Raw genomic sequence first — 18,759 nt, forward strand, 5'->3', positions numbered from 1 at the left:
TCAGGAGCAGTTGATCAGCTGACCTAATAAATTTAAATTTATTAAAATTATTAGTCATTATTTTAAATATAATTTTATTTTTCGTTAATTTTGGGACTCCTAACAAAAACAAACAAACAAACATAAATAATCTATACCTTTATGTAGAGTGAACTGTTTTTCTGTATCTTTCTGTGGTTTCCATTCACTTTTGTATTACTGTAATGCCAGGCCTACACCTAAACTCATAATCCTGCTAAAACAATCCGGTTTAGTCTGATGAACTACCAGCTACAAAACACAGGCGAAGCCAGTCAAACTGGTAGACCATCTTACTCATCTAGAAAGTTATTTTCCATCATATTTATTACTAAATGAATCAATACATATTTATTTTATCACCAGAGAACCTTTATGTTGACTTCCGTATCTATTATTCTGGCTTAGTTTCTTCAAGAAAAATGACAAGCTATAATTGATAACTGGTTTAAAAAAACGGTGTAGACTAGGTGCTATTTGGTGGAAGCCACCTATATTTTGGGTGCTTTGAAAGCCAAATTTTTAGTCAGCTCCTCTATTCCTTCTGTAGTTTCACCCATGAGCAGCATCTTTTTTTTTTTGTAAACAGAGGAATAGTATAGATGAAACCTTAATAGGAAAACCATGGACTTTTATTGACAGATTACTTTCATAGTATAGAAAATTACAACATTACTGTTATAAAGATGTTTTTAAATATTAAGATAGAACTATATTGCACAGAAAATAAATATGATAAAACATATGTATTTCATAAAAACACCCTTCTGGTGAGTTAAATACTGTACTAAAGAAAAATGTACAAGGATTCTTGTTGAAACTCAAACGCCTTATGTTTTTTCCTTCACAGTGTTTGGTCAAAACAGTTTTCAGCCACCATATCTGTCAGACTGGAAACAAAACAGATGTAATGACAAGTGCTGCATCATTCTGGTCCGACTTGTTAGTGCAGGAAACAGAAGAACGTATAGATGGCCTCACAAAACATATCTGTGTAGGTGTAGATGTGCAGCTTAGCTTCCACATTATATAAGGAAACCTGCCCTTTCCCATAGTCCACAAGCACACCTAACTTTCTGGGATTGGGGGTAAGGGAAAGGTTGAGAGAATGGTCTGTTCCAATGGCATAGTTGGTCTTATTTCATAGGCTGGGCAACCAGTATCCATTGCTGGGGCTGACAGTTACTTTTCCCTACCTGTTTACAGAGTGGCTGGCCACCCCCAAATGGCAGTCTGTCTTGCCTCCCACCTTCACTTCCCAGTAGTGCCGACCATCTGTAAAGGCCTCTTGGCCTAGCACACACACTATACAATCAAAGCACTCTGGGTTGTTGGGAATGAGTTGGTGCTTTTCTCCACACCTCACTTGCTTCCTGTCTTCAGACAGGATGAGACAAGGATGAACTGTACTAGGGCCAAAGGTCACATCCACTGATTGTAAGGATTGGAAAAGTATAAAATAGTATTCAAATAATATAAACATGAATTGATCTTCATTACAAGATTATGTTTTAATCTGGGTTTTAGTTTGACTCAGGATTACTTAGTGGTTTAACCTAACAGTATTTTTATTTAAAAAAAAAAGAAAAATACCACAATAATAATAAAAAATGACACACCTAGTTAGATCACAAAATGTCAGCTGTTTTATTGTGAGTCAGTTGATTTAGTTACTAGTATGTCAAAAGTTAGATAACAGCTCAGTTTATGTTTTATTGCACTAAATGCACCACTTTTATAGTCGTCACATAACTGCATACCCCTGTATTTTCTTTATCTCTGCAAACAGTGAAATTTATTGGATAAAATTCAAATGTTAAATGCAAACTAACATTTAAAAATATAGTATTTTGCTCAATTCCTTGATACATTCTTGGCTGTGCTTTCAGTGGTGAAAGATCAGTTAATGATGATAAGCCTGTGTAAAAAATCCAAGGTGTCTGCTGGTTATGGTCTAACAATTTATGCTTTGCAACATTTGTTTTTATGGATGTAGTGATTTAGGTATTTAAAGACAATTCTAGTCATCAATCTTAAACACATTAAGTCATATGTACATTTTCTGGAGTGAAATGTCTTAACTACCCGAAAATACAACAGTTACTTCACTAGATATATTTCACTGACACTAGATGGCACTGACCTCCCTTCAATGCTTTTCACTGATTGAAAGACAAGCTATATAAACCTCCCGAATGTAAAATGTCCAAGTGCTGTATTACAATGAAACACAAATGGATATCCTAACATAATTATTGTAAGTTTTCCTCCTGGAACTGTGCTAGGAGTTCACATACTGAAGTGTAGACTGACTTTGTACCAAGATCAAAGGTCACTGTGACTTCAACCCATTCCTTGACTGGCATGGGAGTTTAGAGATGAAAAGTGTAGCTCTTTAGACAGAATGATGAGGGTTAAATTTGATTACGTGAATTTGAAGCTAGTTTGCCCATCAAAATTACATTAAAATTAAAGTAGGAATTAGTCAAATACTAATTTACTGATATATGAGTGGGATTTTAAAGCATTAGTCTCACACACAGATGGGCGATATAAATGAAAACATTGTTAATCTTGATGCACTTGCACAGATTTCTTGCTCAGTCACTGGAAGAAAACCCCAAGCAAACTTCACTCTATAATTTGTTGACTGTAAAGGCCTGAGTATTTGAGTTAAATATTATTCTTATTATTATTATTATTATTATTATTATTATTATTATTATTATTTCTCAATAGCCTTCATGCCCTGTGAGATTTTGTCATCTAAGTGACAACTCCCATCAGGAGAAAAATCTTACATAATAGGATAAAGGTGATCATTCAATTCATCTTACTATACATCCAGCACATACACCCATCCAGCCACAACAACTACCAGTCTGTTGCACTCACCCCCATTGTTGCACTTACCAGGCACCATTAAGAGCATCCTCACCAACTGCATCACTGTGTGGTAAGGGGGCCGCACTGTCTCCTTTTGAAAGACTCTGCAACGCCTAGTGAATGCAGCCAGCAAGATCATCTGTGTCTCTCTGCCCTCCCTTTTGGACATCTTCCACACCTGCCTCACTAGCAGAGCCATCAAGATCGCTGCTGATAACTCCCACCCATCAAACCTCCCCTTCAACCTGCTTCTGGGAGAAGGTAAAGGAGCCCCCAGGCTCGCTCCACAAGACTTTCAAACAGCTTCATCCATCAGTCTGTCAGGATGTTAAACTCTGTCCATTACCTTCCCCTTCTTCCATTTACATCTAAACTTTAAAAAAATCTACAGCTCACTACACACTTCTTTATGGCACACAAGACACTTTATCTCTGTATATATCTGACACTGTTGCACTGTTTGTTTCCTCTGAATGTCCGCACATATGGTGGCATTGACAATAAAGAACCTTGAACCTTGAATTGATTTAAAGTGATCCTTCCCTGTAAGGGGACAAGTGGACTCATATTATGCCATATCATCATTTTCATTATCATTAATTTAGAATTTTTGTAAATTTTGAATTATTTAAATATTGGCTACCAGCCACAGGTATATAGCCAATCAGATAGTCTCTCCAGACAGTAACATGGTTAATGACTTAAAGATGACAATTAACCTTGGTAACTTGGGGTAAATAGTAGTATGTTTGATGCTTGATGCTTCTCTTTCTCAGCTCTTTGAGCTCCATCTCCAATTCTCTGATCATTCCTTCTGTTTTATGTCCTCCAGCAGCTCATCCTGGCTGTGCTCAACAGAGCTCAGAAGATCTCCAAATATGCACATGCTGTGAAATGAAATGAAATAAATGAGACAAAAGAAAGGAAAACAGGGGAAGTACAGACAGTGGAGAAAATGTGGGAAAAGGGTTTTTTGTTTTTTTCTGAATTACTGGACTGTTCAGCTGGTTAAAATGTTTTCTTTTCTATATAATTTTGTTTATTTGAATTTTTCAAATAAGCAAAAATATACATAAGTTGCTTTGACCTGCCATAGCAGCAAATAAGCAAAAATATACACTTTTCATGAAGCAGGAGTCCTTCGTTTTTTTTTTTTATATTTATAAAAATTTATTCCACTGATAAAGAAATTTATTGTGCAGTGTGTTTGAAAACACAAGATTTTGCCTGTATAATCTTAAATCTTAAATATATTCCCACCAGCTTGAAAAATATGTATTTTCTAAATCTTTAATAGAATTCTGGCTTAGTTTAATTCTTTTAACACTGCTAGTGAGCAAAATTATTTCAATAAATCTGACTGCTGAAATTTGCATCCTTCATCATTTCTAGTTGTAAAAAAAGAACCTCTATTGTTCACTAAATATCTTAAGTCAAATACATGTTTAACATTATCCCATTATCCCAAGGGTGTGCACACTTTTGCACTCAAGTGAACAAACAGCACTTACTTTTTTCTCCTTTGACTTTTTTTTTTTTTTTTTTTTTTTTTACTTTTTTAATTTTTTTAATTTAATCTCCTCTATTTTCCTCTGCCTTTGTCCAATCATTTCCTGTATTTTTGCTTCGGTGATGTTAATCTGAATCTGTATTGAATGTGGTATACAGAAGAGGAAGGACAGCAGTCCAGACTACATTCATTATGCAGTGAAAGTTGTTCAGTACAGTTTGTTGCATATGCAAAGCTCATCACTAAATCACACTGTTGATTGACACTATTTATGATTTTCATTTGATAATCTTTGTATACTTGATTTCAATTTTTATAAAGCATCACCTGACCATATTTTCCTTTCAAAACCAAGAATTAGAAAGAATTAAGCTACAGTATTTACAATGAAAAGCATTATTATCTAGTTAAGGTTTTCATACCTTGCTTGTCAGCCACTTCTTTTCTGCAGGGATGTTGTTATGAGATTGGTGATCTAAATCTTCATACTCTGAGCAGATACACTCCCCATCAGATTTGCAGAAGAGATCCAGTTTATGGTGATGATTTGCACAATGCGACACTTTCTTGCTGTCTGCAGCTCCACTCAGAGTGTATCTCCTGAGAGACACTCTTCTCGAAAGCTCTTGGGGGCTGCAATTTATCAGATAAATTTCCTTCTGTCCACATTTGTTGTTGGTCAGGTGACTGACAGTTATAATTTTCAGAAGGAGGAGAAGGCTTGGGAAACCTATGCTTCATTTCAATAAAGAGATCCCCAGGCAGCTGGCAATTGTTTTAGTGCCCTTTTCTCCATCCATCTTCCTTGTAATTCTCCTCTCCCAAACCCACCACATGATCCAGTGTCTTCTTTCATCTTCTTGAAATGCTCTGTGATCCCTTGTAGAGTATGATTGATGTGGAGATCAGGTTTCTTCTTGAAGCATTTCTTGCACAATGGGCACTGATAGAGGTTGACTCCATTTCAGTAATGCCCAATGCAGTTCATGCAATAACTATGTCCACATGGGGTGGAAACTGGATTGTCAAAGATGTCTAAGCAGATGGAACATTGAAACTGCTTCTCAGAGAGGACGCTGGGTATGGCATAGTTCTATGGCAAATGTAGAAAGTGAAGTGAGATGGAAGAAGGGAAAGAATGTATCGAAATAAGTCAACACTGTAAAAGGTGATTCGTTGTCTCAACAATTACAAAGTGTTATGATAAGTAAGTAAATTTTACCTAAAACATTACACATTTCTAACTTTTTTAGCTTTACTTAACAAATTCAAATTCTTGTGTTGCGTTACTGTAGTGTTTTGTAAGTTTTCTATATTATATTTTAAAAATACATCCACCCATTGCACGTTTGCAGGAAATTTTATAAATTCTTGTTCAGAAAGTTCTGCTTTGAAAGTATATGGGGAACACGGAGTTCATTCATTCATCTTCTACCGCTTATCCGAACTACCTCGGGTCACGGGGAGCCTGTGCCTATCTCAGGCGTCATCGGGCATCAAGGCAGGATACACCCTGGACGGAGTGCCAACCTATCGCAGGGCGGGAACACGGAGTTGAACTCTGAAAATAATATAACACAAATGTAAATGTAACATAATGTAAATGTTATGTTATATGCAATTTACAATATATATTGTCTTGTTCTTTAAATGTGTTTTAACACTTTGCTTTTTATTGGCTATTTAAAGTCATAGGTTAAACATCAATCTTTATCTTTTACCTCCTAGTCCACAATGATATGGCCATGCAAGTTTTGCAGCTCAGTTTTTTCTAAAAAACCTGATGTACTCAAACATTATAGATTACAGCATGACTGTCTAGGTCTGCATCGATCACTTACATGTGTTTATCTTAATTGACCATGTTAATTGTAGACGTTAAACTCCCTTAGTTCACACTTGAAAAGGCATCATGTCCCTGATGATATACACACACCTGGGGAGCACATTTCCTTCTCATGTCATGTCACCTTGTGCCTCTGTCACTTTCCAACAGACACTGCCTTGTTCACACATATCAGACAGCATCTAAAAAATTTTTAAAATGTGTGATTGTGTTTTTAACCATTGTGATTTTCAGACAAATGTTAATGGCACATTTCCTGCACATAAAAGCAGAAAGCATCCTTACAATTGTCAAGATAAGGATAACTGGACAACAGGAGATGTCAAGGACAGTCCACCTATATAATTCCTTCAGCAAAGATGACCTGCCTTGTTTGACATCTCTCAGGTACATATTTACTTACAGCTTGTGTTAATAGGTTTTTGTGTCTGACTGGCCATTGCTGGCCTAAATTTGTCCAGTTATAAAATTAAGGGATGTTAAAGGTCTAATTGTAATGCATTACTTGTTTTGAGGTCAAACAAGAATTCAGGAGGTTAACAACTGTTGGGCTTGAAACAACATTCATGGCAAACCAGGACAAATACACAGACTGTTCTTTGTTTCGAACCAAAAGAGGAAATGCTAGATGGCAGACAATTTAAATATGCTGAATCACTTACACATTATTTTGTTTGCACTTGCTTGTGTTTTTAATGTAAATGTTGTTTTATGTATCCATGCCTGAAAGCATTATTATTGTGCTTTTCAGAGTAATGCTGTGGAAAAACACTGAGAAATTGTGATTCATGGTTAATGGTGTACCTGTCTGAAAACCCCCCAGAAAATCTCACCAGGCATTATGAGGCGAGTATCTAGAGTGCAAAGCATGCAATTTAATTATGTTGGCTTTGTAGAAGCAGTAACAGAGACAGTAGTGAATCGTGTAGGTGTAGTTGAGCTCCGCCAATTTAATCTCGTTAGAAAGCACATGGAAAAATGGTGCACTGGAAAATGGCGCACATGGAAAAAAATGCGCACACGGAGACATCATATAGTTCATTAACACGGAAAAACTATTGATATAATTGATTATAATAGTTTTTGCAATCCTTTTAATACTGTGTCTAAAATTGGCCATGAGCTTAATATATTTGACCTTTTATTGTGGAGCTACAACACATGTTCTCACACACAGGTCTCCTTTGCTCTACTGCAGATCATTTAACTCGGCACGTCGTAGCGTCACCAATAGCGCAGCCAATAGGAAGGGCGCTCACATTAATGCAGGATTTAACTTAAACAACCCTCGAACTTTAATACTTAAAAGTTTAAATTGACAGATTGAGCGTATCTTTAATTTGGGGATCGATTTACTTTAATTGACCTGCTGTTGTGTTCCCTTAATGTTTTATTTGCATTTTTTTGGTGTTTTTTTATTTATTTAGTTTTTTTTTTTTTGTTATTTTTTTATTTACTTTCCACTCAGGAGGCGAGCCAACACTTGATAGCTGTTGTTGATGGCAATTTTTTGACTTTTTAATCTTTCTTTCTTTCTTTCTTATTTATTTATTTATTTATTTATTTATTTATTTATTTATTTATTTATTTATTTAACAAATCATTTGTTAATGAAGATAGATGAATGTGTTAGATAGCTGCCTTGCTAACTAGTTAGCGCTAGAGATCAACTGTCACAATCTAGTTAGCAATTGTTTAGATGGATAAACATGTATAGTTCAATAACACTGAGCTCTTATCTGTTGATTACAAATCTTTTAGCTTGGATGGAAGTCAATAAAATACTTCTCTCCATCCGGATCAATCGCAGAAACTTTCCCAGCAAGTTGTGGCATTTGGTGAATGATCCTCAGATTTGCTCAATCTGCTGGGATGACAGTGGGGAAGGAATACTGATCTGTCAGGAGGCCTTCAAAGCTGAAGTGGTATCTATATCCAACAAGCGGATGAACAAGTATTTCGAAACTACAGATTTCATTAGTTTTGTTCGTCAGCTAAACCTGTACGGCTTCAGAAAAGTGCATCCAGACTATGAGATCTCAGGGAAGCAAGTCAGCACCATGCATCACTTTTCCAACCCCAACTTCAAGCGGGCTAACCCAGAGCTTCTGGTCAATTTAAAGCGACTGACGCCTTCCAACAAGGCCAAGCTTGCCGCTGGGCCAGATGTGTCCAACCAGTCAAGACGTTCCTACTATCCGATGTGGAATTCACCTGAGAACTCTGCTGTGGTCGGTCAGTATATGGGCAGAACAAACTATAATTTATTCTTTCATATACACATTCATTTATCTTTAGTAACTACTTTACCCTGGTCAGTTTCAAGGTGGCTCCAGAGCCTGTCAAAATAAAACTGGTTGCTCTGATTGGGACGCCAGCCCATCACAAAGTCATGGCCAATTTTTTCACGCTCTCCTGCCACACAACGTATTTCTCACGCAGAAAAACTTACTATTTATCTTATATTTAATATCCCGTAGTGCCCAAAATGTATCTGTCCGCACCGCTGTCTCCATGGAACCGGGCAGGAATCAAGCGCGTCTCCCCTGGAGTTCTTAGTCGAGCCTGCCACTGATCAGCCAATCAAAAAAAAGAGGCTACACAATAGCCAAACAGAAAATAGCACTATTGTATATGGGTAAGATTTAATGCAACAACCAATAAAAAAAACATTCTTTAGAGAGGGTATTTTTGATGGTCGGTTTGAACATTTGTATTTTCGAGGGGGTTAGAAATGTCATTCTTGCCTGTCTTCAAAACTTGAGAGCCCTGTAAAACCTTAATGTGTGCAGTATTTTACCACTTATTTTCCAGTACTTCTCAGTCAGCCATGTCCGTTGCACTGGTCAGGATCCAAATTGGCAATTAGCTGAGGATCCGGATCCTAGGAAAAGTTACATGAACCTGGATACTATTTTCAAAGTGGAAGATGAAATGCAGGTCAGATTATACAGAAAGTATTTTTATGCAGTTAAGTCAGATTAGATGATCCCTTCAAGAACACCCCCTGTGCTAATAATAGACTTTGTGTAATATACCACAGTGTATGTACTATAAGGACCAAATCTCTGTATTCATTAGCAGGTTTACCACTTAACTCTGATAGTTCAAGGCCATATTCTGTGCTTCATTTTTAAATTGACAGTTCAAGGCCATATATCATCTAAACAAGTGTGCTCCTGAAATGCACTAATACGTGTAGTTGTTTTACCAAGGTGCAGAGATGCACCTTGATACAATTTTTATTTTGACTTTGTGAGACTGACTTTTTTTTTCTACAAATGTGCATGGTAATGAAAAAAACACTAAAACCATAACCTAACCATAAGTTGTTTACAATGTAAATCAACATGTGCAACTAGTCAGCTAGTAAAATGCTGTTAATCTTTATTATTTACCAAGCAACCTCTATGATTAATCCTGATCTTTGCACCTGCTTTAACATGAAAAAAGTATGACTGAAGACAGTTACAAATTTGTTGATGTTTTTAGTCACTGCTTGTCTCTTTCAATAAGTACATACAGTATGGGCTGTACTGAGCCTGAATATCTCAGAAATGTTGTTCTGAGATATGATCTTTTTTAAAATCTAGTCTAAGTAGTGCAAGTAGAGATTGCTTGCATTGGAAGTGATCAAGAAGAGAACATCTCTGTAAGTGGTATCCAAATGTCATAATGTGACCATCCTGACACCAAAACAAACTGTTTATAAGGTGATATGTTGGAGTTTATGCTATGTGATGCAAAGCATTAGTGTGTAAATGTGTGTGTGTTTTCTCCTCATTCAGGCTGCTGCTTTCATCTCTATTGAGACCACCAATGATAAGTCAAATGGGAAGACAGTTAATTAATCAAAGCCATCTTATTCAGTGTTTCCTGAATAATTTCCTTTAATAAAAAGATAAATCAAAGATGTATCTGTCATGAACACGGAACAGAGCGGACCCAAACGCAGGATAGCATAAATAAACGGGGTTTAATGACAGAACACAAAACAGGAACACAGACTCGAGACGGGACTAAACATGACTAAGACCACAGTAGATGCCGCGCTGCACGAGGCAACGCGGCACAGTTAAATACAAAAAAGGACAATGACACAATGGTGTGACACAATGGTGTGATGACAGGGAGGAGCAGACGAAGGCGGGGCAGACACGTGACGAGAAACGTAAACAAACGCACGTGGCCAGAGTCCGGGCAGAGTCCTTACAGTATCGAAAACATTATTATACCAATACCTCTTATATTGTATAGTTTTACTGCTGGTTGACTGAGGAAGCATTTTGTTTTATATCACTGAAATTAAACAAATGCACTATTGCAAGTATTCAAAAGGATGATTTTAAACACAACTGCATAACTACTAATACAATTAATTAAAACCAAGAACATGCACAAAAAACAGTTATTGCATGGTCACTGCAAAATGTGAGATACTAAACTAGATACACATGATGGCTAGAAGCAAAATACTGTTCCACCAATAAGAAATCAGGATGCTCAAGCAGCAAATTGTTGTGCTATCAGCATGTTTAGACCTTAGAAATAAATACTATGTGAATTTTGGTAACTTGAGACTTGACTTGGCCTGAGCAGGTGTGCAGTTCTAAACCGGGGTGCATGGGCAGTGTTGTGTAATTCCCTTTGATACCTGGAAAGGCAGGAACAGAATCTGCTTATAAACCATGGAGGCACCAGCAGAGAAGACATATGGGAAAATCAGCAAGAAAAGATGATGGTTGCAGTGTGTTGCAAACCTTTCTGCAGTCACAACAATTCTGGAAGAATTCTGACAATTATTCCACTTTTACATACACACAAAACAAATATACTGTAGTAGCTTCTCATGTTCTCAATACATTAGTGTATTAGCTGTTTTGTGTGTGTGCATAGTTAGAAGGACACAAGGCCTGGTAGTAGGAATATAAACAATGGCTCCATTCATAAGATTAGATTCAAATTTCAAATGTGCTTCCTCTCCACTCGGAACTTAGCAAGTACAGTAGCATTGCACATAATACACAAGACAGTAAACATTACTGAACGCCTTTCTTTGGCTTGGTTTATTCATATACCATATAAGATGGATAGATAGATCCATGTAACAAGGATAGATTCCATGTTCTTAAATCTAAATAGCTTTTAAAAACAGAACTTCAACACACTGAAAATCTGAGGTTGCATACGAGTTTTGCTGGTCAGGTGTCTACTTATCTATTTTACATTTGTATACAGTACATATATAGTAGATTTATGTATAGTATACTGAATAAAGTACAGAAATCTACATAGAACATGACAAACTCTACAAAGACAGTAACTCTGGATTAAGATTTGGAGTTGTAAAATGCACACTGAGATGCACACCCTCAGTACACACTGAGACAATGTGCTGTCAGTTCAGTACATTTAAATACTTCAATATACTATCCTGAACTCTGCAATAATCAGTGAATGAATATTTATTGAAATATGAGTTCATGAATAATTAAAAAGAAAATTTCTTAATGAAATACTGTTTTCAAAGCTCAAAATTTGCCCAAAACTGACAGACCTTTTAACAATCTTATTAAAAAAAGTATAAGACATAATGAGGCAATGTCTGAATTATGTCCTAGTCCATACAGTGTAATGAGAAAAACATTTTGTATAATAATAATAATAGTTAAAGCTGCAAGCAGCATTTCCCGGGTTCAAGCGTTTAAGGCCTTTAGGGAGTTTAAGGCCTTAAAGGATTTTCACATACACAAAGTGACCCGCAAGTTACAGAGGGTGGCACCCGCTCCTAACCTAGTGTCTCTAATACAGAAAAGCTTACCAACGTGTTGCACAATATATGTCATGTGAAGTACTCACCTGTCCAGTTTTCCCTAAAATAAACAAAGTCATATCCATAAAGCGAAGAAACACGAGCATCCAGATGCAGAACGAGTGACCCGCAAGTCACATACACAAAGTGACCGGCAAGTCACATACACAAAGTGACCCTCAAGTCACATACACAAAGTGACCCTCAAGTCACATACACAAAGTGACCGGCAAGTCACATACACAAAGTGACCCGCAAGTCACGCACACAAAGTGACCCGCAAGTCACATACACAAAATAACTAAGAAATTGGGAAACATGAACAGTCTGACATACTAAAACCGAATGAACAACAATAGAGCCCTCTACTTGAAGCTGAATTTGCTTGGAGGAGAGCACTAATTCTAGAGCACTGAGAGCACTGATTCTAGAACTGTGTTCGGACTGTGATGTCACACAGGATAATAATGAAGATTGACAGGAGATGTCCAATGGTAGGGATCTGAAAAGATAGATAGTGGAGCAAAGAGAGAGAGAGAGAACAAGAACAATCAATCGCCGCGGTTTTTGAACTGTGACCTCAGTTTGACCTCTTTCACATGTGTCCCAGGTTTGGTGTTGATAGCTCATTTAGTTCTTGAGTTATTGACATTTTAGTAAAACTGGCTCCTCACAGTCCAAACGTTTTGGGGCCCCTTAAGGACCCTGAATCAAAATTTCGACTTTTTTTCGAAGATTATTGACATTGAGACTCCAGAGAATATTACTGCACTGGATTGGTCTTGACCAGGCGAAAAACCGAGGACTAGTTTGCAAAAGTAGGTTTCGGACAAAATGCACTATAACGAAAAAAATTAATGGCGGAAATGAAATCGGAGATATACGTTTTTTAAGTCATGAGCCAAGGATTCGAATGATATAAAGCACTTGAGATTTGGACATAGGGGATTTAGGGGTTTAGGGGTTATGGGGACAAACGCGTTGAGGGGCGCTGAAGTGCCCCAAATTGTCCGATTCCGCTGAGACCTTGGCCCTGAGTAACTGTGACCAGTACTACCATCTGACCAAGTTTGAGCTCTCTAGGCCTTACGGTTTGGGCTGCACAATCGTTTCTAGGGCGGAATAATAATAATAATAAATATAGCTGCAAGCAGCGATACCGGGGTCAAGCCGATCAGATGCACTCAGAACATGTCGCTGATGAACCATACCAAGTTTTGTAGCGATATGGCATTGTATTGGTAAAATACTGAACTTAACGTGAAAATTCAAAATGTGTGTGTGTAAGTGTGTGTAGGTGTGAGTGTGTGTGTAAGTGTGAGTGTGTGTGTAAGTGTGAGTGTGTGTGTAAGTGTGTGAGTGTGTGTGTAAGTGTGAGTGTGTGTAAGTGTGCGAGTGTGAGTGTGTGTAAGTGTGAGTGTGTGCGAGTGTGAGTGTCTGTGTAACTGTGAGTGTGTGTATGTGAGTGTGAGTGTGCGAGTGAGTATGTGAGTGTGCGAGTGTGAATGAGTGTGTGTGTGTGTAAATGTGTGTGTGTGTGTGTTCCTCGTATGTGAAAACATACTTGGAAATAAAGTGTGTGTGTGAGTGTGTCTGTGTGAGTGTGAGTGTGCATGTGTGTGTGTGTGTGTCTGTGAGAGTGTCTGTGTGTGTGTGTGTGTGTTTGTGTGTGTGTGTGTGTAAATGTGTGTATGTGAGTATGTGTGTGAGTATGTGAGTGTGCGAATGAGTATGTGAGTGTACGAGTGTGGAAACTTGGTATGTTTCATCAGTGACATGTTCTGAGCGCATCTGATCGGCTTGACCCCGTGTGTGTGTGTGTGTGTGTGTGTGTGCGTGTGTGAGTGTGTGTGTGTGTCTCTGTGTGTGTGTGTGTGTGTTTGTGTGCATGTCTGTGTGAGTGTGAGTGTGTGAGTGTGTGTGTCTGTGTGTGTATGTGTGTCTGTGTGTGTCAGTGTGTGTGTGTGTGTTCCTCGTATGTGAAAACATACTTGACAATAAAGTGTGTGTGTGTGTGTGTGTGTGAGTGTGTGTGTGTGTGAGAGTGTGTGTGTGTGTGTGTGTGTGTGAGAGAGTCTGTGTGAGTGTGTCTGTGTGAGTGTGTGTGTGTGTGAGAGAGTGTGTGTGAGAGTGTGTGTGTGTGTGTGTGTGAGAGAGTGTGTGTGTGTAAATGTGTGTGTATGTGAGTGTGTGTGTGAGTATGTGAGTGTGCGAGTGTGTGTGTAAATGTGTGTGTAAGTGTGTGTTCCTCGTCTGTGTGAGTGTGTGTGTCTGTGTGAGTGTGTGTGTCTGTGTGAGAGGGTGTGTGTGTGTGTGAGTGTGTGTGTGAGTGTCTGTGTGTCTGTGTGAGTGCGTGTGTGTGTCTGTGTGAGTGTGTGTGAGTGTCTGTGTGTGTTTGTCTGTGTGTGTGTGTGAGTAGGTGAGTGTTCGAGTGTGAGTATGTTTTCGATTGTGAGTAAGTGTGTGTGTGTAAATGTGTGTGTAAGTGTATGTGAGTGTGTGTGTGTGAGTGTGTGTGTGTGAGAGTGTGCGTGAGAGTGTGTGTGTGTGTGTGTGTGAGAGAGTGTGTGTGTGTGTAAATGTGTGTGTATGTGAGTGTGTGTGAGTATGTGAGTGTGCGAGTGTGTGTGTAAATGTGTGTGTAAGTGTGTGTGTTCCTCGTCTGTGTGAGTGTGTGTGTCTGTGTGAGTGTGAGTGTCTGTGTGTGTGTGTGAGAGGGTGTGTGTGTGTGTGAGAGGGTGTGTGTGTGTGTGTGAGTGTGTGTGTGAGTGTCTGTGTGTGTCTGTGTGTGTGTGTGTGTGAGTGTGTGTGTGAGTGTGAGTGTGAGTGCGTGTGTGAGTGTGTCTGTGAGTGTGTCTGTGTGTGTGAGAGTGTGTGTGTGTGAGTATGTGAGTGTGCGATTGTGAGTAAGTGTGTGTGTGTAAATGTGTGTGTAAATGTGTGTGTAAATGTGTGTGTAAGTGTGTGTGTGTCCCTCATAAAGACCTTTCTGATTCTGGTTCTGATTCTGCAAGAATTTTGCCTAAACATACTTGGCAATAAAGACCTTTGTGATTCTGATTCTGATTCTGATGTTGCAAGAATTTTGCCTCTAGGCCTTACGATTCAGCACAAAATTGGGTTTTTGGACTGTTGGTGGCGCTAGACGGTTTGAGCTAGACACACCAAAGTTGCTACAGTAACTTCTAAGACTGGCCTCTACATGTGTGCCAAATTTCATAACTTTCCTACGTACGGTTCTATGGGCTGCCATTGACTTCAATGGCGGAAGACGGAAGAATAATAATAAGAAAACTAACGATAACAATAGGTGTTTACGCCCCTTCGGGGCTTGACCCCTAATAATAATAATAATAAATATAGCTGCAAGCAGCGAAACCGGGGTCAAGCCAATCAAATGCGCTCAGAACATGTCGCTGATGAACCATACCAAGTTTCGTAGCGATATGGCATTGCATTGGTAAAATACTGAACTTAACGTGAAAATTCAAAATGTGTGTGCAAGTGTGTGTAGGTGTGAGTGTTTGTGTAAGTGTGTGTGTAAGTGTGAGTGTGTGTGAGTGAGTGAGTGTGTGTGAGTGAGTGAGTGTGTGTGTGTAAGTGTGAGTGTGTGAGTGTGTGTAAGTGTTTGTGAAAGTGTGAGTGTGTGTAAGTGTTTGTGTAAGTGTGTGTGTGTGTGTGTATGTGTGTGTGTGTAAGTGTGTGTGAGTGAGTGTGTAAGTGTGTGTGAGTGAGTGTGTGTGAGTGAGTGTGAGTGTGTGAAATATGAGTTCATGAATAATTAAAAAGAAAATTTCTTAATGAAATACTGTTTTCAAAGCTCAAAATTTGCCCAAAACTGACAGACCTTTTAACAATCTTATTAAAAAAAGTATAAGACATAATGAGGCAATGTCTGAATTATGTCCTAGTCCATACAGTGTAATGAGAAAAACATTTTGTATAATAATAATAATAGTTAAAGCTGCAAGCAGCATTTCCCGGGTTCAAGCGTTTAAGGCCTTTAGGGAGTTTAAGGCCTTAAAGGATTTTCACATACACAAAGTGACCCGCAAGTTACAGAGGGTGGCACCCGCTCCTAACCTAGTGTCTCTAATACAGAAAAGCTTACCAACGTGTTGCACAATATATGTCATGTGAAGTACTCACCTGTCCAGTTTTCCCTAAAATAAACAAAGTCATATCCATAAAGCGAAGAAACACGAGCATCCAGATGCAGAACGAGTGACCCGCAAGTCACATACACAAAGTGACCGGCAAGTCACATACACAAAGTGACCCTCAAGTCACATACACAAAGTGACCCTCAAGTCACATACACAAAGTGACCGGCAAGTCACATACACAAAGTGACCCGCAAGTCACGCACACAAAGTGACCCGCAAGTCACATACACAAAATAACTAAGAAATTGGGAAACATGAACAGTCTGACATACTAAAACCGAATGAACAACAATAGAGCCCTCTACTTGAAGCTGAATTTGCTTGGAGGAGAGCACTAATTCTAGAGCACTGAGAGCACTGATTCTAGAACTGTGTTCGGACTGTGATGTCACACAGGATAATAATGAAGATTGACAGGAGATGTCCAATGGTAGGGATCTGAAAAGATAGATAGTGGAGCAAAGAGTGTGTGTGTGTGTGTGAGAGAGTGTGTGTGCGTGTAAATGTGTGTGTATGTGAGTGTGTGTGAGTATGTGAGTGTGCGAGTGTGTGTGTAAATGTGTGTGTAAGTGTGTGTGTTCCTCGTCTGTGTGAGTGTGTGTGTCTGTGTGAGTGTGAGTGTCTGTGTGTGTGTGTGTGAGAGGGTGTGTGTGTGTGTGAGAGGGTGTGTGTGTGTGTGTGTGAGTGTGTGTGTGAGTGTCTGTGTGTGTCTGTGTGTGTGTGTGTGTGAGTGTGTGTGTGAGTGTGAGTGTGAGTGCGTGTGTGAGTGTGTCTGTGAGTGTGTCTGTGTGTGTGAGAGTGTGTGTGTGTGAGTATGTGAGTGTGCGATTGTGAGTAAGTGTGTGTGTGTAAATGTGTGTGTAAATGTGTGTGTAAATGTGTGTGTAAGTGTGTGTGTGTCCCTCATAAAGACCTTTCTGATTCTGGTTCTGATTCTGCAAGAATTTTGCCTAAACATACTTGGCAATAAAGACCTTTGTGATTCTGATTCTGATTCTGATGTTGCAAGAATTTTGCCTCTAGGCCTTACGATTCAGCACAAAATTGGGTTTTTGGACTGTTGGTGGCGCTAGACGGTTTGAGCTAGACACACCAAAGTTGCTACAGTAACTTCTAAGACTGGCCTCTACATGTGTGCCAAATTTCATAACTTTCCTACGTACGGTTCTATGGGCTGCCATTGACTTCAATGGCGGAAGACGGAAGAATAATAATAAGAAAACTAACGATAACAATAGGTGTTTACGCCCCTTCGGGGCTTGACCCCTAATAATAATAATAATAAATATAGCTGCAAGCAGCGAAACCGGGGTCAAGCCAATCAAATGCGCTCAGAACATGTCGCTGATGAACCATACCAAGTTTCGTAGCGATATGGCATTGCATTGGTAAAATACTGAACTTAACGTGAAAATTCAAAATGTGTGTGCAAGTGTGTGTAGGTGTGAGTGTTTGTGTAAGTGTGTGTGTAAGTGTGAGTGTGTGTGAGTGAGTGAGTGTGTGTGAGTGAGTGAGTGTGTGTGTGTAAGTGTGAGTGTGTGAGTAAGTGTGAGTGTGTGTGAAAGTGTGAGTGTGTGTAAGTGTTTGTGTAAGTGTGTGTGTGTGTGTGTATGTGTGTGTGTGTAAGTGTGTGTGAGTGAGTGTGTAAGTGTGTGTGAGTGAGTGTGTGTGAGTGAGTGTGAGTGTGTGAGTCAGTGAGGGTGTTTGTGAGTATGTGAGTGAGTGTGTGAGTATGTGAGTGTGCGAGTAAGTGTGCGTGTAAGTGTGAGTTTGTGTGTAAGTGTGAGTGTGTAAGTGTGAGTGTGTGTGAGTGTAAGTGTGTGTATGTAAGTGTGTGCAAGTGTGAGTGAGTGTGTGTGAGTGAGTGTGTAACTGTGAGTGTGTGTGTGTGAGTGTGTATGTGAGTGTGTGTGTATGTGAGTGTGCGAGTGAGTATGTGAATGTGCGAGTGTGAGTAAGTGTGCAAGTGTGAGTGAGTGTGTGTGTAAATGTGTGTGTAAGTGTGTGTGTTCCTCGTATGTGAAAACATACTTGGCAATAAAGACCTTTCTGATTCTTATTCTGATTCTGATGTTGCAAGAATTTTGCCTCTAGGCCTTACGAGTCAGCACAAAATTGGGTTTTTGGACTGTTGGTGGCGCTAGAGGGTTTGAGCTAGACACACCAAAGTTGCTATAGTAACTTCTAAGACCTCTACATGTGTGCCAAATTTCATAACTTTCCTACGTACGGTTCTATGGGCTGCCATTGACTTCAATGGCGGAAGAGGAATGATAATAATAATAATAATAATAATAATAATAATAATAATAATAATAATAATAATAATAATAAGAAGAAGAAGAAGAAAACTAACGATAACAATAGGTGTCTACGCCCCTTCGGGGCTTGACCCCTAATAGTAAGAAAACTAACGATAACAATTGGTGTCTACGCCCCTTCGGGGCTTGACCCCTAATTAAAGCTGCAAGCAGCATTTCCCGGGTTCAAGCATTTAAGGCATTTAAGGCCTTAAAGGATT

The 18,759-nt window shown here is 38.9% G+C and overlaps 1 protein-coding gene across 1 annotated transcript; it reads right to left on the minus strand.

The window, feature by feature from the left end:
* Nucleotides 1-903: 903 nt before the first annotated feature.
* On the minus strand, nt 904-7,100 carry LOC132848139 (nuclear factor 7, ovary). The gene is given in 11 exon segments (XM_060873629.1): nt 904-972; nt 974-1,452; nt 1,774-1,797; nt 2,282-2,390; nt 3,624-3,730; nt 3,733-3,791; nt 4,432-4,550; nt 4,837-5,046; nt 5,048-5,182; nt 5,184-5,507; nt 7,065-7,100. Coding segments are annotated over 11 exon segments (1,671 nt in total).
* Nucleotides 7,101-18,759: the final 11,659 nt, after the last annotated feature.

The sequence above is a fragment of the Tachysurus vachellii genome, chromosome 7 (genome assembly GCF_030014155.1).
Source record: "Tachysurus vachellii isolate PV-2020 chromosome 7, HZAU_Pvac_v1, whole genome shotgun sequence".
Taxonomy (NCBI): Eukaryota; Metazoa; Chordata; class Actinopteri; order Siluriformes; family Bagridae; genus Tachysurus; species Tachysurus vachellii.